The 25,000-nt window shown below is 46.8% G+C and overlaps 1 protein-coding gene across 1 annotated transcript in view; it reads left to right on the top strand.

Annotated features, from left to right (window-relative positions):
• Positions 1-5,835: 5,835 nt before the first annotated feature.
• agrn (agrin) overlaps positions 5,836-25,000 on the top strand; it is a 376,705-nt gene continuing 357,540 nt past the window's right edge. Inside the window, 2 exon segments of the mRNA XM_084069276.1 lie at positions 5,836-6,307; positions 8,073-8,334. Of these exon segments, the coding sequence (XP_083925402.1) occupies positions 6,086-6,307; positions 8,073-8,334 (484 nt within the window). The 5' untranslated portion in view covers positions 5,836-6,085.

The following is a 25,000-nucleotide window of genomic DNA, read 5'->3' as shown; positions in this document are numbered from 1 at the left end:
CTACAGCAGCCTCTTTTGATAACGCAGGAATGCCTGTGTGCGTGTGTGCGTGCATGCGTGTGCGTGTGTGTGTGTGTGTGTGTCTGTGCGTGCGTGTGTGTGTGTGTGTGTGTGTGTGTGTGTGTACACTGGTGATGTGTGTAGGAATCGGGGAGGTTGTCTGCATGCATCTGTGAGAGTATATTGTTAAAATGTATGGAGCCGAGTTGAACAACAGCGAAATCACTAGGAAGTCAGTCTGGAACAGCAAGGAGAGCCCAATGCCAAGACCATGAATAACACTGGCAGGAGCGCTGCATTATTTATGTGCTATGCATCGAGAGATATCACTTACATGTCTCACACAAACATAGGGCTGGATGGGTTTTTCGATACCGCATTGCGAGGCAATCCTCAGAGCAGCAATGAAGCAACGATACACGTAAACTGAGCGCTGCTGGCTCTCAATGAAATGCGGCCCGGGCGGGAGCGGGCCTTTGCATACATTTTGGCTGCTAGTGTCACGTCTCAGGTTACACCTATTTCTCTCCAAAGACGCACATCTGAATAGAGTGGACCGTTTGCAGCTGCAAGGTATTATTCTGAGGCCACCAACCCTCGGCGGAGTAATTGTTATCAAAGTGGAATATAATAACAGCTTAACTTGCCATGCAACACTGTCAGAAATGGGAAAGGCTCTGTGTTTTGTTAAGTCTGCATATAGTTGCTGAAACGAGCTTATGAGACCGCAGCACACGCTGAGTGGCTACATGCCAGCCTATGCAGTCTGTGTTCACCATCACGGACCCGAGTACAGTTGTACGCCAACAATAAAACACACGAGTCATACACTGCAGTGGTGGAAAGTAGCTACAATTTCGAGGTACTTTTACTTTAATTGACTATTTCCATTGATACTTTTCTACGTCTCAGAGGCAAATATTGCACTTTTTACTTCACTACAATTATTTGACAACTTTAGTTACTAGTTACTTTGCAGATATAGGTACAAAACATATAGTAACTGATAAATGCTCATGTATTATTATAGATTAAATACCCATAAGTACAATCATCCCCACCTTTACTGGCTGCAGAATTCAAGTAAACATATTAATGCATTATATAATTACTATACACAAAGCGAGTATGTTGGTTACATTTGTACACTCTCAGAGTTCAATTAAAACAGATGAGACTGTGTAAATACTGACAGGAAAGTGAGACACACTGCCTATAAAACCCGACCAGATATGTTTCCCTGGAACAATTTCAGCACGATTTGTTAGTCGGCTAATAAACTCCCTCCGGGAGGGAATGCAGTTCCATGTATTTGCTGCACCCCCGCTCTTTCTTTCTCACTGTAATTACATCTGCCATCCAGCCTGATTGACAAGAAAGCCTATGAAAATGTCTTCCCCCCCAGTCGACTGCTTGTTAAAGCTTGTTTACTTTTGGGGGTCCTTTGTGTTGAAATATTTGCGGGATGAGGAGGCCTGTCACAAGACAATTGGTGGTGAGGCGAACATGATAGTTCATGAGTTCTGGGAAGTTTGAACGCTAGGAAAGATGTGCCAGTGACACTGCCTAGTGTACACAGATAGACAACCGACTTTGATCCTCTGCAGTGCAGTTGTTCTTGACGTCTGTAGAAGTACTATTTTTTTCCACAGTGAAGGATTTAAGTCTTAAAATACAATCCATCATGGAGACATTTGTTTTTTTTTTTACAGTGTGTTGATGTACTCATAGAGAGCTCTCATATCGATACATAAATTATGCAATGCTGCAATTTGGAACTTATTTCAATAAATACAATGTTATTTAACCAATCTCTAGAGTATGTTAATACAACATAACTATACATCTGCAGTGGGTGGAGACAGGTGGTCTCTTCCATTGAGAAATGTATAGGCCCTGGCATCAGACCTGGCTGACAACAAGTAATGCTGCCTAATGATCATAAACATTTATGTCCCCTGTCCAAGCAGTCTTTGTCTTGGAAGATCGGATTTGAATCCCGGCTAGGGCATGCACTTAAGGATTGCACCTGTAATGGTATCACACTATTTATTACATAGGCTACTGTACACAAGCTACTGTACACAGACATAGTTCCACACAACATACAATGAATCAGACATAAGACAAGAGATTAAGAAGGAAGGCGATATTTACATATCCATTCGAATCAAATTATGCAACATATGGCCAGCCGACACTCACAATGCAAAATACATGCCAAAATAATATGTAGTTGCTGTGGACCCCCATCTGTAAATATTTTGTGCCAGGGACAAGATTTGTGTTGTTAAAATGTTTAAAAAGTATTCAATTTTTTTCTCAAGATTTTTTTCTCAAGAAAATAGCCGACACAAGCTCATAACCAGCCGTAGCTGATGTATAATGGGGTTACAGTGGTTAAACCGATTCGGATGCTACATTAACACATTTAGCTGGGGAGTGGGGACCCCCTGAAACCCCCTCAAAGACCGCTGGGGGTCCCCGGACACCACTTTGAGAACCACTGCTTTGAACTGGTTGAAACATGGACGTCATCTATAGATGATGTCTACAATACAGTCATAGACATATTCAAATTCCAAATAAAATAGGCAAGAAACAAGAAAGAACTAGGCCTACTTCTTCCAGCGGAGGTGCATGTCACATACTGTAATAGGCCTAATGGTCTGAGACAGACCCATAGAGAGAGAGAGTTCTGACACTCGCATTCACTTCTTCGGGCCAGGTCTTCTACATAGTCTCTTGCCTTCTATTGGCGAATAGTGACAAAGCCTAAACCGGAAGTTTATGGAATGCATTGTAACTATATCCAGTTTACATGAACCACGTGACCTGTGCTGTTTCTGCCCCCTCATAGGCTCTATGCACAGCAGCCATATTATCACTTCCTTCCCAGGTGTTACCGATGATATTAATGAAGGCTCTGTTCCATTTAGTGTAGCACAGTGGTTTCCACTACCCCCATAACTCTGAGAGTGTACAAATGGAACCAAATGGACCCTTACGGGTCCATTTGGTTCCATTTGTACACTCTCAGAGTTACACATCTGTAAGGGGCCATTTGGAAGCCCATGAGGGTCCCTGGACCCCAACTGTAGACCCACTGGTGTAACAGAGTGTTTCCAGTGGGCCAACATGCACAATATCAGCACACTCACTCTGTTTGACCAGAAAGGAACAGAGCCTTCATTAGTATCATTGGTAACACCTGTGAATGTCTTCATAATATGGCTGCTGTGTGAATAGAGCCTATTAGCGCAACTCTCTAAGGCTCTGGTCTGAGCGCACTGCCCCTGTCAGATTCGCGCCACTTTTCAAAATACCGTCTCTGACTGGGTACATACACACATGTCCGTTCGCGACCGTACGATCCCGTTTTTTTTTTAAACATGGGAGTGGATGGGACTTCCGGCGAACGGAAACGGTATGAAACGCTCGCGAACGGACATGTGTGTATGTAGCCAATGGCTGAATCATGACACCTGCTGTCATGTGTGAACGCAATTTGAGACTGACGGGAGAGAACCAGTGCTTTTCGCGTCAATAGGTGGGTTTTCTAGTAGGCCTTAGCCTATATTTACATTAACATTTTATGTAGCCTACTGTAGTAGGCACTAGGCAGCCAGTAGGCTAATATTAGTTTGTTAATTTGATTATTTTTCGCTTGAAGCCACCCCCACTGAACAGGTCAGGCCAGGTGGCATAGGGGTTGCTTATTTGCTAGCAAAATATGAGGAAAATTCGTTTTATAATGTCTTAATTAAAAACAGAAAGGTTTCAGGGGGATATGAATGTTTTCTATTTAAGGTTGGTTATTGCACAGTACAATCCTCAATGGCCCTCAGGCCTATACATTTGTACAAAATTAACACTGGTGTATGTTTTATAGGCTAAAAGAAACCTAGCCTAAAGTTACTCACCCATTCATTGTGAGGAAATAGCACAGCTGAGGAAATAGCAGTGGTGGAAAAAGTACTCACATTATTTACTTAAGTAAAAGTGTCAAATATTGCTAAATAGAAATACACTGTTACAAGTAAAAGTCCGGAATTCAAAATGTACTTGAGTAAAAGTACAAAAGTATTGGTATAAAAATGTAGCCTACTTAAAAGTAGAACGTTCTTATTATGCAGTATATGTCCCAGTTTTCAAATGTATACAAATCCTTTGAAAATAGCATATCTAAGCTCACAATGAGTGGCATGGCAACTTGGCATTGTGAGCTTGTAGATCGGCTATTTTCAAATGGCCAAAATGTATATAGGACTGAAGTGGGGTATGTTTTGTAATAATAACACAAATCTAAAAAGAAGTGAGTAACTAAAGTTTTCAAATAAAAAGTACAATATTTGCTGAGTTATCTGAGTTATAGTGGAGTAGAAGTAAAAGTATACTACTCCAGTAAAGTAAAAATACCTAAAAAGTGTACTTAAGTACAGTACTTAAGACAGTAAATGTACTTGGTTACTTTACACCACTGCTGAAAGGGCTTGACCTGCACAAAGCTGAGGAAATAGCACGTCATTTGTACCATTTGTTTCTTTTTTCCGCACTTCCACTGAAATGTTGTGCAAATAAGTGACAAAATGCATCATTTAATTTAGTTTAAAATGACTTGTTTGAGTTAACTATACTCTCTGGCCTACTTGAACAAATTTCTGCACATATATCCGCTCTAGCAAACTGAGCATAACCAAGCCTGTCATTTTCCCAGGAATAGAAGGGTAGGCTAGTAGTTAAAATTACAGCTTTTGAGGAGCGGAACATTTACGCACTGTCTGTTCTTAAATAAGGAACTGTAACACAGAATGGTCATATGGTAACGTTTATAGATTTTTTAATTTGAACAAGGCTTTTATTTATATATATATATAGGCCTATATATATATAAAGGGAGAGGATGACGTTCAAAGTTTGACATTACTACTTTATAGCATAGTAGTAGCAATAGTAGGCCTAAGCCACAAAATAGGCTTCTTGCTGCTTGCAATTTGATTCTATGAAGGAATGGGATGTCTCGAGATTAACAAGCATTGGCGCGTGCCAATGCATTGTTGCATTTGTGCATTTGTTTAAAATTTAAATAATTAAAAGAAATTCCATACATTCCACCAATTTCGCTGTAAAGAAGAAGTGAAAATAGATGTGTTGTGAGCTTGTAGATCTGCTATTTTCACTAGTTTGGGTCCCGGCAGGGGAGACATCAAGTTTCTCTTTTGGGTCTCGAGCTGTACAGTTTTTTTGGGGAACCAAATGGGCCAGTCGGCTAGATGAGCTGGTTGCGTGGTGTGCGTGTCCAGGCCACATGTGGATGGAGAGGTCTGTCTGTCCGACGGGGGGCGTTTGACACCGCTTTCATCCAAATCCACAGCAGGTCCCCCCCCTTCACTTGTCTGGCCCATCAGCTATTCAGATCGCATGCAAATCAAGAGCGTCACTCTGAAAGAGCCGTGTGTGTGTGCGTGTGTGTGTGCGTGTGTGTGTGTGTGTGTGTGTGTGTGTGTGTGTGTGTGTGTGTGTGTGTGTGTGTGTGTGTGTGTGTGTGTGTGTGTGTGTGTGTGTGTGTGTGTGTGTGTGTGTGTGTGTGTGTGTGTGTGTGTTGCGCGCGGCGAGCGAGAGAGAGAGAGAGAGAGAGAGAGAGAGAGAGAGAGAGAGAGAGGGGAAAGGGGTAGAGAGAGAGAGAGAGAGAGAGAGAGAGAGAGAGAGAGAGAGAGAGAGAGAGAGAGAGAGAGAGAGAGAGAGAGAGAGAGAGAGAGAGAGAGAGAGAGAGAGAGAGAGCAGCGCATTCCTTGAGAGAGAATCGCAGTGTGTTTCTTGTCTCCCAGCCGGCGGCGGAGAAGCAGAGAGAGCAGAGAGCGACGTAAGCTCCTGCAAGCAGATGCAACGAAACGAGTGATAGATTCTCTTTATCTCTTTAACAGGGAAGAAGTTGGGATATAGGAGGGGTGGTTTAAAAAGCACAACCAACTTAAAAGAGTTTGATCTCGGGAGGAGCATCGCGGCGATTTAATTCGTGTATTCCCTTTAGAAACTTTTTTTGTTTGTTTTTTTGGTCCGTTTAGTCAAGTGTGGGGCCGCCACCATGACGGGTTCACATTCACAACAACGGGGACACTTGTGTCGCCGCGGCTGGGCTTTCGCACTGCTGGCGATCGCGGTGCTGTGCCAGCAGCCCCGGCGCTGCGCTGGAAGTTGCCCGGAGAAAGACCTGGAGAAACGGGAAGATTCGGCCAACGTGGTGCTGACCGGCACCGTGGAGGAGATCATGAACATGGACCCGGTGCACAACACCTACTCCTGCAAGGTAAGAAGAAGAAAGAAGAACGCCTCTCCCCGGTGGTTGTTGTTATTATTATTATTATTATTAGGGGATTGTCGCTCGCAAAGTTGACAGAGGACAATCTGCCGAAAATAGCCGATCCACAAGCTCACACAGCGCGTCGGCGTGAGCTTGTGGACCGGCTGCTTTCGGCGAGAGACACCGTTGTACGGTGGATTATAGAGGAGGCTTTTAACTCTGCAAGAATACAGCGTAACGAGGACAATGACACCTGACAATTATGCTGGAAGCCACTTCAGGCGACAGTAGCTCAATTATGCCTGCATTTTGGAGTAGTTAAACCCCATTTTTGCTGAAGCGCAGTCACTTTGATGTTCTTATCCAAGGGGCCTCGGGCTGGAGTCCCCCCCCCATATAGTGTGCAACTGGCCCTGGACAGCAACTCAGCAAGCATCAACAATTTGACAGAAACTAGTCCACAAATCACATTAAAATAATTGATCCATTCATATCTGGCACTGGCAGTGGTTGAATGTACACCAACACAAAATCCATAAGCTGTTTTCCCCACTCACATATAGGCTGGTTCTCAAACATTTTCACCTCAAGGACCCCCATATTGATACTTGTTAGACTGTGGGCCCCCATTTTAAAATATATTGTGCCAGGGGAACCCCCGTAAGAGTACATTTGTTGTTGTTAGATTTAGTACATAATTCTACTGTCTACTGTAGGTGGGGAGACAACATTGGACAGAGTGAAACGTACGATAATACTCTCATTTAGCTAACTTCTAGCTGGTGAAATAATAGGGAAAGTTTCTCCTCAAGGACCACACTTTGAGAAACCACTGACATGGAGTAGTTATAGCACAGCTGAGCATATAATAATCACCCTCCAAATAATCTATCGTTTGTATCACTGGCCAGTGCTGCAAGAGTGAGTCATCAGTCAGTATTCTGAATTTTATAGTATTTATTGTTACTTAGTAAAGAATGTTCACTAATTGTACCCCACACCAGTATTCACACACTTCGATGTCACTAATCTTCTACTGGCTGCACGTTTTGACTAAACCTTTATGACACTGTTATTGCTAATGCCTGAAATCATAACAGTAATAATACCTGCCCATGTCTGTTTCAGTTCGACTCAGCGCTTTGTATAACCTTAAGCTATGTAGCAACGCTGGCAAAACGCCTTCCACCCTTCCACAGAAAGCATATCTCGAGTCATGGCACACACACAGCCTTCGGATATCCCCACTAATGGTGAAATAAACTAGTTTTGGGGCCGCGTGGGCCGCTCTCTCCTTTCTGTGTGCTTTGCACCAACTAATGCTGTGTCTCACGAGGGATGAATCAAATAGATTAGAGGCACACGACTCTTGATTGTGCGGAAACCACATTCAGCCAAAATGAGACGACTCCTTATAGGAAATTGTCCCATGATGGTGCTGCAGTTGCAGCAGAGAACATGTCCAGCACTGTTCCTCCCCATACATTCTTAGTATTGGTAGTGGCAGGAATATACCTACAATCAGTCTGCAGGTAGGAGAAACTTGAATGATAAAAAAAAGAGAATGAGGTGTCCCTGAGCTAGACTCTTAACCCCTTAACAGCTCCCCCAAACACTCATCTGCTGGGTGAAGCTGTAATAGCAACCCCCCCCCCCCCCCCCCCCCCCGGATCCCGAAAACACTCCCTGTCCTTTCCCCAGTACAATGTTTGTGGTAGATTTCCAAAAAAGCTGCTAAGTCATACCTGTGTCCCCTATGCTTGTCGTGCAGGTGAGGGTGTGGCGCTACCTGAAAGGAAAGACCCAAGTGAACGGCGACATTCTGCTGGACGGCGGCAACAAGGTGATGATCGGCGGCTTCGGGGACCCCGGGATCTGTGATAACCAGGTTGCCACGGGCGACACTCGCATATTCTTTCTCAACTTGGCCCCGGAGTTCATGTGGCCAGCACACAAGAACGAGCTGATGCTCAACTCGAGCCTGATGAGGATTACCCTGCGCAACCTGGAGTCTGTTGAGAACTGCGTGGAAGGTAGGTTTTTTTCATCCTCAAGTTGTTGCGAGGTGAGGGCTCTCTCAGGCGTGTAGAAAGAGGCTAAAGCCTGATTTATAGCTGAACAAGCCATTCAAGCTTGATAACAACGCCCCGCAACGCGCTGTGAGCTTGTAGATCAGCTATTTTGGCGTGCAACATCGTCATACGACGAAGAATAAATCAGGCCTAAAATATTCTGTGTAATCTGGCCACTGGTCAGGTTGAATTGGCACCCTGTTGAGAGTCTCCAGAAAGAAAGAAATGGATGGCAGATTATTTATGTATTGTCTGATTTCATTTTTTACGGGGACAGAGCAGCGAGTGCACATTAATCAACGTCACTGTAAATGTGCCGGTGTTAGCCAAAGGGCTAATTTTAGCCTGAAGTGTATTCCTTCAGTAGGGGTTTAGAGCATGAATGCAGCAGTCCCAGAGAGGTTAGAGAAGTGAGGTTTTTATTGGATGGTGCTGGTTTGGCGCTCTAGACAGGCTGGCAAAGCCTTAGTGGGCAAAGTAAATACAAAATCAACAACTACCATTGAGATTCCCTGAGAAGTTGCTTCTGGCTAACAGTGAAATGGGCCCTATTAGTTCTCCTTTGCAGCGCATGTAAATGTGTGTAACTGTGTGTGTCTGCTGATGTTATTTGCTGATTTGCCACGATTTGTCTGTGTGCATGTCAGAAAGTTATACGGGATCCAGCCTGCAGAGCCCTGCCTCCAGGTGATAATAATGCCTCTCTTTAAATGGTGGGGATCGTCATGTATCAGTGGATGCTGAAATTACATAGCCCCGGGCTCACACAATGTCCAGGTTTCTCAGCATTCCATGAAACGGGGACACCTGAGTCATTTTAGGAGCTTAGTTGCCATGGTGAAGCTTTTCCCAGCGTAGAGGTGGTTGTGCCTCTCTCTCTCTCTCGAAGATCAAAATGTCTCCAGGGACACGGGCTTGACCTCACTGAGGGATGACTCCTCCTGACCTTTGCGCTTAGTCACAGAGATGTTTTATGAAGTGAGGGGGAAGCTCTTTAACACTCTTACACATAACCTGGAGTTTTGAGGTATTTACAGGGGACGCAGTTGTTCCCACACACTTTTCTGTCACAGTTTGCAACTTTGCATTCGGGTTTTTTTCACACGTTTTAGTGGCAGAATCTTGGCTCGGCTATAAACGAGAGAGAATAGTGAGAGAGATGACTCGGCACAGAGGTCTAAATTTATCCTAACTACACAGAGGAAGCAGACTTGGACAATGAATGAATAGGTTGGATCCAACTTGTGCTTGAAAACATGCAGTCTTTAAAAATAGTTTTGTTGAAGAGTAGGAGAAAGGGAAGCACTGTGGACCTGGTAGTAATTTATTTTAGCCATAGCAGCTACTTAACTTGTTTACTTAACTATTATAGATGCCAAAACTGGAATGCAACATCCCTTTTTCTTTTCTTTTCTTTTTTGTGTTAAGAAACCATTTGTCAGGCATTACATGGAGCCGCGAGCATATAGCTGTGACGAATAGATCTCAACATCTGCGACCATATCGGTGCATGCCCCTCCACCCCCAATGCCAATGAGCGGAGTTTGTTGCTGTTTGGCTCCAACTGGAGCCTGACAATGCTGGCAGCTGTTCAAAGTTTGAATCTAACACTTAGCCAGTCCTGGAATTCCAAGGGAAATGTAGCTATGCAGGGCACGGATCGACCTGTCAGAGGCTTTCTGGTGCAATCAGGGGTTTCAGACTTGAGTCCTCCACACATCCTCTGCGTGTTTGCCGCCAGTGTGACCTGGGTGGCAGCTGATTCCAATGACTGGAGCTTGTTTGCAGCGTCAGATGGAATTTGGCACACACATAAAATGCCTCTGCTCGCTTGTCTGTCTAGGCACGAAACACTGCTGCTAACCTTTTATTTTGGCTTGTTTCCCCCTCCCTTTTTTTATTCCTCGGTGTGGAACGGGGAGTTTCTTGGCTTCAGACGCCTATCAAGAACGTCCCCTTTTTGGTGTGGGGGAGGCGCCTTGTGTTTTAGGAGGCTCTTGGCATGGCCTGTTTAGAAGCACAGAATAATTCACCCAACCCGATAGCCCGCTTAGTCATCGTTGCTGATACAAATTAAAACCTATGATTTATGGGGTACTGCCTATCTAGTGTTGCGGCAAACACCTGAATGCACTGACAAGTCATCAATGGAAAAACAACACAGTTTCGTGATCGTGATTGAATAATGGTCATTCATATTCATATTGTTTTGGTCAACACTTCTTTCGATGCTCCATCGGTCCATCCTGTGCAGGCAGAGCCTCGCGCTAGCCTGCAAGAAACACTGGAACCCACCACAGACTCGGAGCCGGTATAGTCATGCACTGATCTATGAATGAATAATGGCAGGTTCAAGGTGCACAGCACTTCCTGTTGAGGCAGAAGTCAGATGAAATCATTTTCTCTCTACTCAGTGGGGTGAAACGGACCTATGATGATGAGGCGGCATTCCCCCTGTCTCACCGGAGAGCGCGCTTTGAGGTCTCTCGCTCCGCTGTGCAGAGTTTTAATTAAGACAGTCAAGTCCAATCCCATCCCGCTTGCGCGCAACCACTACCCTGTGGGACGGGACAAGACCGTACCTGCCGCGGCGCTCGGTGTACCCTCCTCTCCCTTTTCCGCCTCATTCTTGACATTTTCGATAGCTGGGATAGAGTGAAGAATGCCTGGCAGAGAGTAAGGGCGGGGGAGGCACGTTGTCGGGGGGGAGGGGGAGGGGGAGGAAGGGGAGAGAAAAAAAAGGCTTTGTGCGAGGCGAGTCACGTAACCATGGCGTTCTGAGAAGGAGAGGGGAAAATAAGATGAGTGATGTCAAAGCAGAGGGGGGAAAAGAGAGTAGTCCGCGCAGGAATTTGTCGGGACAGGTGTGGACACGGAAGAGCTGTTGTGTTTGTCGTGGCACACTTGCGGGGGGGAGGGTGGGGGGGTGCGACCGGAGCGGCGCAGAGATAGGTGCCGGGAGGCATCAAGTTTCCTACCCTCTCTCTCGCTCTCTCTTGCTTGCTCTCGCTCTTTCTCGCTCCCCCCGGCTCTCTGGGCGGTCGCACTACGGGCCACTCAGACCTCGTGTGGGATCACTTGGCTTCCAGGCTTTCATCTGCCAAAGACAGCCTTCTCCCCAGAGGAGTGTTAACAAGATCTCAGTAAACACTCGCCTTTGCCGGGGAGCTCTTAAAACACTGTATGCCATATTTACTGCATCGCGACAAAAAATAAATAAAAACTAAACAGGAGCGAACCCCCCGCCTCGTCTGTTTTGTAACGTCTTATCTTTGTTTATTTGCTGCTTTACAGACATTCTGTGGCGCAACTCCGGTACAAAAATGTGCCACGTTCCCCGCATTGTTTAATTGCACCTTGCGAGGGCTGATAAGCGGAAGGCCCTCGGTACTGGATCGCTCTTCCTTTGTTCATTCCTGCAGCTAACCGTTCAGTGAAATGTTACCGTATTCTATTGTGCTGCGTGCACGCCTGTCAGATAATGTGTCACAATCAAGCAGAGCCATTTGCCATGCCTTTTGGAGACACAATGAAGTCTCGGTCTCCTCAGAATGAAAGGGGGGGGTGGGGAGGGGAGGGGGGGTCAACAGACAGGCCTTGGGGCTCCAGGTTTTGTAAAAGAACCGAGAAAATGTAAAATCGTCCTGTGTCTCTTGTCATTTCTGCTTTTCCACTGCCATAATGACTAGGAAGAGAGAGAGAGAAAGAGAGAGAGACGTATCCAAGACCAAGGAGAGGGGGGAGGCAGGGATAGGGAAGTGTTGAGCGTACAGGCAGATCTTATCGGTCTCACTGTGTTTCATCAGGCTCAGCTCCATGCCCGTACAGTCACTCCCTCAAGGCCCCCGTCGTCGGAGGACGGCAACAAAGGGCTGCTTCTTCCCCACCGCTGTCCTCATCTCTTCCTCTGACCGAGCCAGTATTAGTCGCTGCGCGGGTCATGCACCGCCGCTATTCATGGCTCCTATTCCTTTGGATCATTCCGACCGCCCGTCAAACATTAACTAGGCCTCTACTCCAACTGTGTAGAAGAATCAGGAGCAACTTCATTGTCGCATCACTGGTTTACAGGTGTAAAGAAGTGGGTGAAATTAGTTTTTGTGTCAGCTCCATTTTTGTTGTGCGGCTTTTTTTTGTTGACATGCCCAAAATAGGCATGTCAGGTTTGAAAGTGGTTAATCATACTTTTCTTGGCGTGTTCAACGTACCACCACACAGGCTGTCCGGGGACGATAAACAGTTATGTCGGGACGTTTATGAGATGTTTTCGGGCTGTTAAACGTAGCGCTGGCTTTTTTATGACGTTTTCTGCGTACGGCTAATCCACGCACGCACACACACACACACACACACACACACACAGGCTGCGGGGGTTAGCCGGCGTAACAGAGAGAGACCGAGCGGTGGGCTTGATTTGCCAGCAGGTGGTCTTGCTTAATGACGGGCAAGCTTGCAGACAGTGCTGTGGAATGCTCCTCAGGGTCGGTGGCGGGATGCATGTGGTATAACTTTTTGAAACCGAGCCTACAGACCTACACACACACACACGCACACACACGCACGCACACACACACTCCGGAAAATGTTCCGCTTTCCTCCTCCCACTGTTTGTGCAAGGAGGAGGCCCCCGGGAAGGTGTGTTGGAATTCCCAGCTCCTCACAGGTCCCTCCTACTTACCTGTCCCCACACCCCCTCCCCCTCCTCCCTCCCTGCTCCCCATCCTAAGATCTGAGGAGGTAATGATAGAATGATAAGGGACGACGGAGGGGGGAGTGGCAACAGGGTTGCCAGATCGGCTTATTATAATTTCCCCGCAAGTGTCACAGTTCGGGCGCCGCCGCGCCTCCGGCCCCGCCCCCCCCTGCTCGCCACTGACTTTTCACTGTTTTGAGCCTTTGTTTCTGCGGTTCGCCCGGCTGTTCTTAATTGTACCTAATGACTCTTTTCCCTAATTTAAGCCCGTCTCAGCCGGTGCTCCTTGCTCTGACATTATTTCCTGTTTTCGGTGTGCCTGCCTGTACGCTGTTTCTGCGAAGGCTTCCCTCTGTTTCTGAGGGTTCTGTATTCGTTTGTATTCCTCTCTGTTTTTACCAAGTAAAGCCTTATTTATCCTTATCCTTGTGTCGTGCCTGCTTTTGGGTCCACCCGTGCCAAACCGTGAGCTCACCGTGACAGCAAGATTTTATTTGAAAATAGCCGATCTACAAGCTTGTAGATCTGCTATTTTCAAATCTGATGTACATGTTAAAGTGCTCATGTAGCCCATAGTCGCTTCTATTGGTCTGGTTTTCCTAGACCTGGTTGCTTGTTTCTCTCACAGAATCTGGCAACACTGAGTGGCGAGCGAGGGTAGTGGTGATGGTGTTGCTGTGAAGTCCTGCTTTCCTTTTTTCATTTCCCCACAAATCTCTCAGGGTTCGTCGTGACGTTCGCCCGGAGAGCGGCCCGAATCCCCTCGTTCAAAGAACAAAGGCGGACTTGCGTTAAAAGCCTTTTTGCGACAACAAAAAGAAAAAAAGAGAGGTGGGGGATTGTTTGTTTTGAGATAGGCCAAGATTGTTTTGTCTGACGGGGTCACTAGCTCAGCCACAGTTAATCAGTGACTCGACAAGTGCCTGGGAGATGACTCACGTGACGTCAGGTTCCCTGCCAACTTCTGACAAACAGTTGCCGCCTCGAATACCAGACTCCGCAGGCGGCCCGCCGCCAGCACGGGTTTCCCTTTGGACCGCTCCAACTCTTACCACCTGATAAGCGTGCCACTGTTGCACAGTGAAAGGTGATGACCTAGGGCTAGGCGATATGACTTCAAATCATTATCACGATTATTTCCAACAACGGCCGAAAAGTGAAAATAGCAGATCTACAAGATCACGACGTGTTGCGATGCGCTGTGAGCGTTGCGGCTATTTGTACGATTTTTGTATGCCACCATTGTGCCAACAAAGTATAATACAGAGTTATGTGGTTAATCTGATTAATCAATTTAGTTCATTAGTTCTATTAGAATGTTCCGGTGTCGATTCTTAGATAAGAAATGTAAAAAAAAATGGGGGAAAAAACCTGCTTCTTGATTATTCGATTAACCTACATGAGAGAGATTAAGTCGGTTAATGGTTCTATTTTCCTTTAATTGCCCAGCCGTACCTTCCATAGATATTTGCCTTTCCCACGGATAAAACGGCTCAAAGGGGGGAGACGGAGGGCATATTTTATTGTGGCTCTGGAGAGTGTGTGAAAACACTGCCAGCCCCACCCAGGTGACTAAGGTATAGTGGTGGGGTCCTGTGTCTGTCTTTGTCGCCGTGTGCACAAGAAGCTCTTTGTCTTCAGGGAGTCATGGGGAGTCATGGATCTGAGCACACTGACTTTGAGGATTGGATTTTTCTCAGGGTACTTGCATTGGATTAGTATATGATAAGTGTGTGTGCTTGCATTTGTGTGTGTGTGTGTGTCTTAAACCTGATTTATACTTGATGATTTAAAGGATAAATCAAGCCTCACGCCCCTATGTGCAATGAATGCGTATGTGTGCAATGCACACATATGTCCAGTGCGCGTGTGTGCATGCTTCAGTTCGTTCGCAGTATGGCGGTACCCTGCGTTGCCTCTCCATGCCAATGCACTCTATCCAGTGAAGTGAATAGGTTTGGACAAAGGGCGCAGAAGAAGACATGTTCACTTGAGTGGACCGAAGTCTTTGATGAAAAGCGGCAACAGGGGCAGAGCAGAAAACGGGAGCGTTGGACCTGTTTGCCAGCTCGCCCGTGGTCTCCACAGTTATTGCACATTCTAGATTTTAATTAAGAATGCTGGAGCGGGGAGCCCTGCCTGGCGTAGCAATGAAGGGCGCCCGAAATGAGAAAGCCATGAAAGACAGAGGACAGCGAGAGAGAGAGAGAGAGAGAGAGAGAGAGAGAGGAATGGCCTTGGCCTGGCTGACAGCAGTGCAACCCACCAGTGTAAACCCCTCCTCACAGCGATAAGAATCACTATTGATAGCGTGCAAACGTATAGACCTACATGTAGCGACACGCCTGACACTGCATTACGTGCTCAGAATGTACACAAGGACGTCTGGAACTGTATACGTAGCACTCGCTAAGATTCTACTTAGTTGAGCAAGCTGCGTCACTTAAAAGTGTTTCATTTGTGACTTGCTCAATGTGAATTGGAGGATTTAATTGTGCCCTTTTCATAAAAGATGTAAAAACCCCACTGAATGTCATCCATTCTCTTGTTGAACTTTACAGTACTCCTTATCTCGCAGCCCCAAGGGCGCGAGACATCGAAAAAAGGCCTTAGAAGATGCTTCTTCTGCGATGACTCACGTTGCGGTGGGGCCCGGTCTTGAACGAACGCACCCTTGGGCTGTGCAGGTAGTTGGAAGAACTTATTTCTTCATTGTCCGTGAACATTCATCCAAACCCTTTGGAATTGTTTCCAAGCGACTGATCTATGAGTCGGGCTTTCAAGTTCAGTCTCGCGGCACCACAAACAATTCGTTCTGTTATCATTATTCATCCGCTAAATGTGTGTGTGTGTGCCAAGTGATTCATGCCCCTGTACATGTCTACGGGAACCTCCTGAACCTGAGAGGAAGGTATCAGATCTTCATTGTCCCAGCTAAATTCTTTAGTTGTTAAGGAAGAGGATGCTGGGACTGACCCAGGAGGCTCTCGTCACTCTGGCCCTTAGATGTACGTTGACCCGGAAATCTTCATCCTGGATCCGTCTCAGACACAAAGGGCTCCGGCGAGGAGTCTGTGTTGGATACAGGCTCCCTCCAGAGACCTGGATTCCGCCACAAAATTCCATCGCCGAGACGGCCTTTCCTAAGGCAGGGCAGCTGTTGTGGCGAGCGCGGCTACTTGCTGTCGACCAGCCAAAAGCATCAGGGTTGCAGGGAGAGGGATTTTCGGTGGGACCCGAGAGAGGACTGTGCAGCAACTCTAATGTGATTTGTATTTAGGTCAGCTGTCACTCCAAAGCCGCTCTTAGATCAATGGGAAGCAAAGCGAGATTCAGGACGAGCTGAAAAAAAATGCCAAAGCCCCCCCCCCCCCTCCCCGCCCCCTTAAGAGTTCTGTTAGTTGTGAGATGCGCCAGTGATTTCTTTTTATAAACACTACAGGAAACAGAGAGAGGAGGATGGGGAGAAACTCTCGAGTTCTTGCAGAATAGCTTTTTTTTTATGACACAGGCCAGTGGCTCCAAATACATCTGCCTTTAATAGAACGTTTGCCAAGTCCCCAGTGACAGTGCGGCCAGCTGTCTTGTATTGGGTGTGTCGACTTGGATGTGCATTTCGGTATTGGGACGATAGCAATATGGAAAATTGATATTGTGAAACCCCTCTCTCTCTCTCTCTCTCTCAAGAATTAGCTCCTTTTCCCCAGTTTGCTAGCTCAAGTTTTCCACTCCCGACGTAAGGATCTTGCAATCCTCGATTACGGTCGACTGGCTCGGGAACAAGAAAATCTCAGTGGTCCTATTGTGCGGGTGAAGTTCACGGGGTCAAGTTAGGGAATTTACAGCGCGTTCCTTTCGCCCCTTCGTTTACTCAATTAACATGGCTTTGTGGACGGGTGTGGGGAAACTCCTGTTTGATTTGGAGCAGATGTCAGGGGAAAAAAAGCCCAGGTCATTAATGCATGGAAATGAAGACCCCCCACCCCCCCCTACACACACACACACACACACACACACACGCACACGCACGCATACACGCACACACACACACACACACACACACACACACACACACACACACACACACACACACGCGCACACACACGCACACAGTGGCCCACAAGGTGCAGAGAGAACAGGAAGAATCCAATTCGGAGGATAATTACATTCTATCAGAGCCTGCCTGTGGCCTGGAGGTGTGCTGACCTGATCCTGGTAAATATTTAAACCCCTCCTGCTGGGCGCGTTTCCTGTTCTCCGGTGCTTAATTCCACCTGCTGCAGACCTCCAGCCATTCGTCTTGAACTCAGAGAGTGTGAAAATGGAAACAAATGTTCCATGGAGTCCATGGAGTTACACTGTTAACGATTAACACTGAGGATTCTACTTTTTATTTTATTATTTATTTTGATTTGAATTTATAGTGCAGCGCTGTAGGAGAGACACTTGTTGTGACTGTGAGCAGATGTTGGCCTCTTGTAATGGTATCCGTTTTTGTTCCTGGTTTGCTAACAAAAGCTCCTCGAATCCTAGAATAACAGGCGCGTTACCCGATAACAGGGTCACAAGAGTATATCTCCTCAAACATCTTCTCCACATTGTTTAGTTTAGTTTGCTGTGCTGGAGAGTTATATGTCAGAGTTCGAGTTAAAGCTGCAATTATTTGAATGAATTAAACATTATTTCAACCAAGGAGTATGTTGATACATTAGTATTAACATACATCTGCAAGTGGTCTCCCTACTCTTCCATTCAGACATGTAGACCCTGTTGTTGGGTAGGACACCTACTAGATTGACAAGTAGTACTGCCTGAAGCTCATGAGTGCAATGCTCATGTGGGGGAATTGCCTCTTGGCTTATAGCGGTGGGTATATAGGTCTAGGTTTGGTCTCTCACATCAGAGAGACCCGAGTTGGAATCCCGGGCCGGACATAAAAGTGTCACACGATGTGTCGCGCACGCAGACTGCAGGATGTGGAGTGGACACTTCACACACTGGGTCGGGTCCACGTGCACAAACGCACAATAAGGACGCAACACAGGCTCTCTTCCCGTTCTCTTTTTGTTTGTCCTCCACCAAAGCATCTGTCTCTATCACTTCCTTCCCTCGCCCGTCCGTCCGTCCGCCCGTCCGTTCATCTGTCTGTCTGTCTGTCCATCTTTCCGTGGGTTGATCTTTTACAGCGAACCTGGGGTAAAAAAGTTTTCCGTTGCATCACTGCGTGGGGACTGGGAGTTCTACTCGCTTATCTCGCTGTCATCGTCCGTTTGTGTTTGTTTGCCCATGGCGTCCTCTTCTAGGGGTGCAACAGCTAATGAAGTTAACCCATTAAGGCCTGAGTCCAATTCTTAAAAGGTTTTCTAAATCCTAACAGATTTTTGAAAAGAATATAATTTTTTTTTATTTTTTTACGATTTTTCAAAATGTTTTGAATAGCCAAAGAAACCTAAAGTGACACAGACGCGTTCCAGGTCTAAATGGGTTGTTAATCGATTATAAAACATCCATTGTAAAAAAATAAATCGATCGAACAATCGCCAAGAAGATCATCTACAGTTGCAGTCCTATCGTCTTCGCTCGCTGCCTGACATGGGCGGGCCTTGTCCGCCCAGTCTCGCTGTGCCTGCTATACCGGCACATGTTTCCGTCTGTCTGTCACCCTAGACCTGACAGACTGTCTCTACTAGAATCTTCTGTCTCTGTTTGTTGCCTTTGCCTTTCCTTCATGCCGACGGCAGACCTGAGCTGATATATTTCACGCCGCGCTCCCCGCTTTATTGGCCTCCATGAAGGTTGGGAGGTTTATGACTCGCCACTCGAACCTTTTACGACTGTTTGACTTCTCTCTAAAAATCCCTCGGTGTTGTCGGCGGTCTGCGTCCGCGCACCACTCTCGCTCCGTTTTGTCCCCGTACTGTGATTCTTCTCACGACGCGGCGCATTGCGAACTTGTAGATCTGCTATATTTAACCCATTAAGACCTGGAACGCGTCTGTGTCACTTTTTCATTTGAGCTAAAAAAGCTAAAAAAGCACCGAGTGCCACGCTACGAGCTTGTAGATCTGCTATTTTTGAAAAATTGTGAAAATGTGTGCAAATCTTTGAATATATATATATTATTTTAAAGCAAACATTAACTCAAATCTTTGCTTCTGGGGGTCCCTAGAACAAAATATTTTGAGTTGGGGGTCCGCGGCCAAATTCATATCATTTTGGGGGTCCTTGACATGAAAAGGTTTGAAAACCACTGATATAGAAACATGCGTTTTTCAGAAAACTGTTAAGGATTTAGATTTACTTTTCACCTACAATGACATGCCGCAAATAGGGAAGGAATTATTAATTGATTATTTTATAAAATTCTCGATTATCGATTAAATCTTTTAATTTGATTAATTGTTGCACCCCTAGATCTACCCCCCCATCCTCCCCCCCCCGCCTGCTGTCCCCATCCCCGTTCCCACAGTTGTCTGCCAGAGTGGGTCCACCTGTAATTAGGCTGGAATCCCTGGGCCCATAAAGCTGCCACGGTCCTAACAACCAGGTGCAGACCTGCAGACTTGACACCCAGCCTCTGACCTACTTCTATACCTTCTTTCTCTCTCTGCGTTCCTTCTTTTTCCTTCTTTTTTTTTTTTGGTTCCTTACAGAAGTGATCAGCGCTTTGAAGGTTGAATGCCGCGTTTTGGAAGGTGCAGCGATCGCTTCTTTGCACTCATGGTTCATAGTCTAAAAGGAATGCATGATTAAATTGCCTGTGTGCGTGTGTCCTGTGTGTGTGTGTGTGTGTGTGTGTGTGTGCGTGCGTGCAAGTGTGTGTAGGATTGAGGGATGAATAGACGAGAAAGGAATGTGTGCGTGCTGACAAATCCCTGACATGACACTCTTCCTCGCTACTACCCTGTGGAATCTCTCTCTCTCTCTCTGTTTCTATACCTCTCTCCCCTCGCGGTGCCCCCCCCCCCCCCCCCCCCCCACCACCCCCCACAACCCTGTCGGCCCCTCAAGGCTGATAGAGATTCGTCCAGCCGGCCCAAGGCCCTTGTTGTGATTTTTTGCCAACAATGACAAGGAAGTGTTAGCTTTTTCAGAGACAACCAGTCATGTGTGTGTGCACGCACGCAAAATGTTGGGGAAATTATGTCATTTCATCAAGTTTGGATAAAACTTGACATATCACTATCACTGTTTCTGGCCCACAAATAATAATCATAATCATGAATGTCTTTCACTAAACATCTGAACCACAGCCTGTTGAAGTAAGAAAGTTAGTAAATGGACACCTTCAAGGTAGAATGTGCCCTGCAGTATACTGTATTTTGTCACTGTCGGGTCAGGTGGAAAACTGTTACTTTTAAGGAAATGGAAAAAAGAACCCACTATCGTGCAGCACTGTGGTTATGACAAACTATAAAATTAGGGCATTCATTCATTAAAAAAAACATTAAATAGAGGTTAAATAGAGATACATTGTAGCGACAATTTGAAAGAGAGATAAGGTGACAAAGAAACGAGAGAGAGAGAGAGAGAGAGAGAGAGAGAGAGAGAGAGAGAGAGAGAGAGAGAGAGAGAGAGAGAGAGAGAGAGAGAGAGAGAGAGAGAGAGAGAGAGAGAGAGAGAGAGAGAGAGAGAGAGAGAGAGAGAGAGAGAGAGAGAGAGAGAGAGAGAGAGAGAGAGAGAGAGAGAGAGAGAGAAGGGTTTAGATGAAATTACAGAGAGTGAGTCACAGAGAGTGATCTGAGGACAGAAAAGGTAAGGAGGGATGGAGGGTGGATGGGGACGGAGGGCAGGACAGAGGGAGAGAAAGACAAGATGGAGGCCAGAGAGAGAATCATGAGCCTATCTTCTCTATCACAGTGTTCTATAAGGCCGTGGACCCCCATCTGAAAATGTTTTGTGCCACTTTTTCCCCCACAATTCTTTGGAAAATAGCAGATCTACAAGCTGTCGTTTCCCGGGCAACAGTTACAAACATGAACGCGTCACGATGCGACTCGTTGTGAGCTTCTAGATCAGTGGTTCTCAACCAGTGGTCTTAGGACCACCAGTGGTCCTTGAGGGGGTTCCAGGGGGTCCCCAGACAAATTGATAGTTAGGAACCAAATTGACCCTTGTGTGTCTGTAACTCTGAGAGTGTACAAATGGAACCAAATGGACCCTAACGGGTCCATTGGTTCCATTTGTACACTCTCAGAGTTAAATGAACACTGATGATGATGATGATGATGACACTACAGTGTAGATTGGGACCCCCCAAGAAATCAAAATGGTTGAGTCCCTGGCATATCTTTTCAAATGGGGGTCCCTGGGCTAATATGTGTCTAATATTTGGGGGTCCTTGACGCGAAAAAAAGGTTGAAAACTACTGTTCTAGATCGACCCACGAATGCAGTGAAAGGGCACCGATGCAAGAAAGCGAGGAGGCAGGAACCAAAGCAGTATGGAAAAAGAGAGGGCATGCGGGGAGTAGTCCAGCATTACAGAGGAATGAGTGCACGGGGACGGGGGTGAGGGCTGAGAGAGACTGCGGGGTGCTCGAGGAGGAGGGAGAAGACTCTTCTCATACCCTCAATAGGCTCCGTGCATGCCAGCGGTCCCGGGTTGCTAGAAGGTGGCATATATGTTTCTCTGTGCATGCCCAGTATAGGTTTCCCATAGCTTTGTTTGTTTGTCTCAGCAGGGTGTCATAACGTGTTTCCAATTCAGACCTGCCTTAGAGCCAGTCAAACAAAGCTATGGGAAAAAAAGAACCGTACTTTCTGGAAACCTGGGACTATACACAGTTATGCACAGAGCCTGTATGCCTCGCTTCCAGAGGTGAAGCAATCTCCATCGTCCCCTTCGTCTTCTCTTTGTCCCTCTCTGCCCAGGTCAGCAGTGTATGAGTGCGTACCAAAATGGTTGTGTTTTGAAGCACACCACGCTCTACAGCGGCTCATCGAGCGTTGCATATAAGTCGGGTGTAACGCCCTTATTATTCTTTGAGGGGTGTGGCCAATTTCACCATGTCTTGCAAACAACAACAAAGTATCAGCATTGAGTTGTGAGATGGATCATATATACTGTACGTTGATGTCTTTTTATGTTCTAGCACAAAACTATGGTTATGTATTGTAGTGAAGGGATCCGCCATCCTATGAAAAATGAAGATGGGGACTTCCAAATATTCGTTTTTTCAAGCCCCTGAGCCACAGAAAAGAAATATCCACACATAAAGCACCTGTGTCACTCACGTGACATCGGTTCCCTTCCTCTGTTGGCACGTACTAGGGTGTGACGTCACTGTAGCTGAAGAGAATAAGCTTAAGATCCCCCGCCACAGCCCTCCGATTGCTCTCACTTCATTTGTGTAGTGTTTGGAAGGCATTTAAGAGAATTGGGGAACTGCGTACGGCAGTGCCGCGAGGCAGCTCTTGGCATTTTCCAAGGAAAGTGGGCGTGTCGGAGAGAGAGAGAAAGCTTGGCCTCGGGGAACAAGTTCCATCATGGACCCACACCAGTCGTTGCCAGAGGTGTGCCCAGATCTGCCTGCTCTCCTCTCTCTCCTCTGTGGCTTGCATTCCAAACCTCTCCTCACTCACTCCAGAGAGCCCCCCTGGCACTACACAGAAAGCCTAGTCTAGTAGTTTTATTACCATACCACGCTCGTCAGCCATTTTGAGAATAAACCTCTCTATACCGCACTGTGCTCCGTGTGACCGTGAATGAGATTGCGTTTCTCTGTGTGGCTGAGTGGATCGTAGAACCGTGTGTGCCCTTGGTGGTGCCCTGAGCCAGACATTTTTTTTTGGAGGGCCTCTCTCAGGGCAATGTACTGTACGAGGTCCTCCCCGGGTTAACCCTTTAAGACCTGAGGCGATTCTTTAAAAAAAATCTAAATCATAACAGTTTTTGGGAAAAAATCAAAAAGAACTGTTTTCAAGATTTTTCAAAAATAGCAGATCTACAAGCTCATAGCGTGGCACTCGGTGCCGCGCTATGATTTGGTTACCATTTGGTGCCGCGCTATGAGTTGGTTACCAATTTGGTTACCAACTCTCCATCTTTTAGCTGGGGACCACCTGGAACCCCCTCAGGACCACCGGTGGTCCCTCAAAGGACCACCGCTGATTTGTATCAAGGTTTCCATCCTTCCGGCGGCCTACTCAGTGAGTGTCACTTTTGATTTGAGCTAAAAAGGCATTATTTTACACTTTGGCTATTCAAAAATAGCAGATCTACAAGCTCATAGCACGGCACCGAGTGCCGCGCTACGAGCTTGTAGATCTGCCAGGGGGCCCAAGGCCGGGGTCCTTGAGGTGGGTTCCACCACGGGCTCCTCAGAGTTGAACCAAAAGACTGCTATGGGTCCATTCGGTTCCATTTGTACACTCTCAGAGTTAGATCGACACTGACACAATCTACACAGTGTAGATTGGGGTCCAGAGATACAAATAGTATCAAATGGGGGACTAGTGTGGACTAATGCATATCAACAAGGTTGAGAATCACTGAATAACCTGACATTATTTTGTCATCATTGCACCCTATTTTGAGATGAACTTAACCTTTCTTCCCAGCACACACACACACGCACACGCACACACGCACACGCACACACGCACACGCACACCACACACGCACACACACACACACACACACACACACACACACACAACACACACACACACACACACACACACACACACACACACACACACACACACACACACACGCACCGTGGTTTGGCCCCATGCAGTCAGAGTGAGGTACAGTAGGGACCAGGCCAGCCTGCCTCCCACTTCCATACACATTCCAGTAAATCAAGTGAAAGCGGGAAAAAGCCGTAAGTCAACCTCCTGTTGGCCTTTACCTGCAGGGCTACGGGGAGCTGTGAAGGGGTTAATGGTTCAGGGGTGACTGGAGGGTCAATACACACACACACACACACACACACACACCACACACACACACACACACACACACACACACACACACACACACACACACACACACACACACACACACACACACACACACATTTTGAATATGGCTCAAGTGGTTAAATACCTCCTTTAGCTTAACGTGTAAAGCCGATGACTAGGCGGGTCGCGTGTAAAATGGAACGAAACAAAACGGTGCACATTAAGTGCACATGTGCGCGCTCTCAATCTGAAGTACTTTCAGCCCCCCCCCCCCCCCCCCCCCCCCCCCCTCCTCCTTTCCTTGTCTTTTCATTCGCCACTTTTGGGACTAAAGTGGCACTTTTGCTGTTCCCGTTCCAGCCAGATCGCTTTTCTTTGTCTCCGAGTGCCTGTCTGTCCCCCCTCTCTCTTCGTCTCTGTCCCTCGCTCGCTTCCTCCCTCCCTCTCTCTCTCTCTGTCTCTCGGTCTCGGTCTCTCTCTCTCTCTCTCTCTCTCTCTCTCTGTCTCTGTGTCTCTCTCCCTTCAGAGGGTCTTTGCAGATGGAGCTGGCCAGCAGAATGCTGCTGGAATGTTGATCAGAGCTGATTTACATTGAGACAATGGCAGGAGGTTTAGGCCCATCTCTCCTCCTTTTCTCTCTCTCAAGCATGCCCGTCCCCTCCACCGCTTTGGTCTCTCTGCCAGGAGTCCCGCTCCTCCTTTCCTATTTATTTATTTTTCCTCTGGAAGATGGGTGTCTTTTAGAGAAAAGGAGGACAGAGAAAGGGGGGAGGGGAGAGGAGGAGGAGGAGGGGGGGATGAAGGGAACAGTTCTTCTTCTCACCATTAGACTGGGACTGAATGGCTCTGGACTTCATCTGTACTCAACGCAGCCTTCTCAATGATGAACTCCTCACACACGCACACACACACACGCACGCACGCGCGCACGCACACCCACACACACCGCACGCACACCAGTGGTGGAAAGTAACTAAGTACATTTACTTAAGTACAATTTTGAGGTATTTGTACTTTACTTGAGTAT

The sequence above is a fragment of the Gymnoscopelus microlampas genome (genome assembly GCF_963454915.1).
Source record: "Gymnoscopelus microlampas genome assembly, chromosome: 10".
Taxonomy (NCBI): domain Eukaryota; kingdom Metazoa; phylum Chordata; class Actinopteri; order Myctophiformes; family Myctophidae; genus Gymnoscopelus; species Gymnoscopelus microlampas.
The sequence above is the reverse complement of the archived record's forward strand: the minus strand, read 5'-3'. Positions and strand labels throughout refer to the sequence as shown.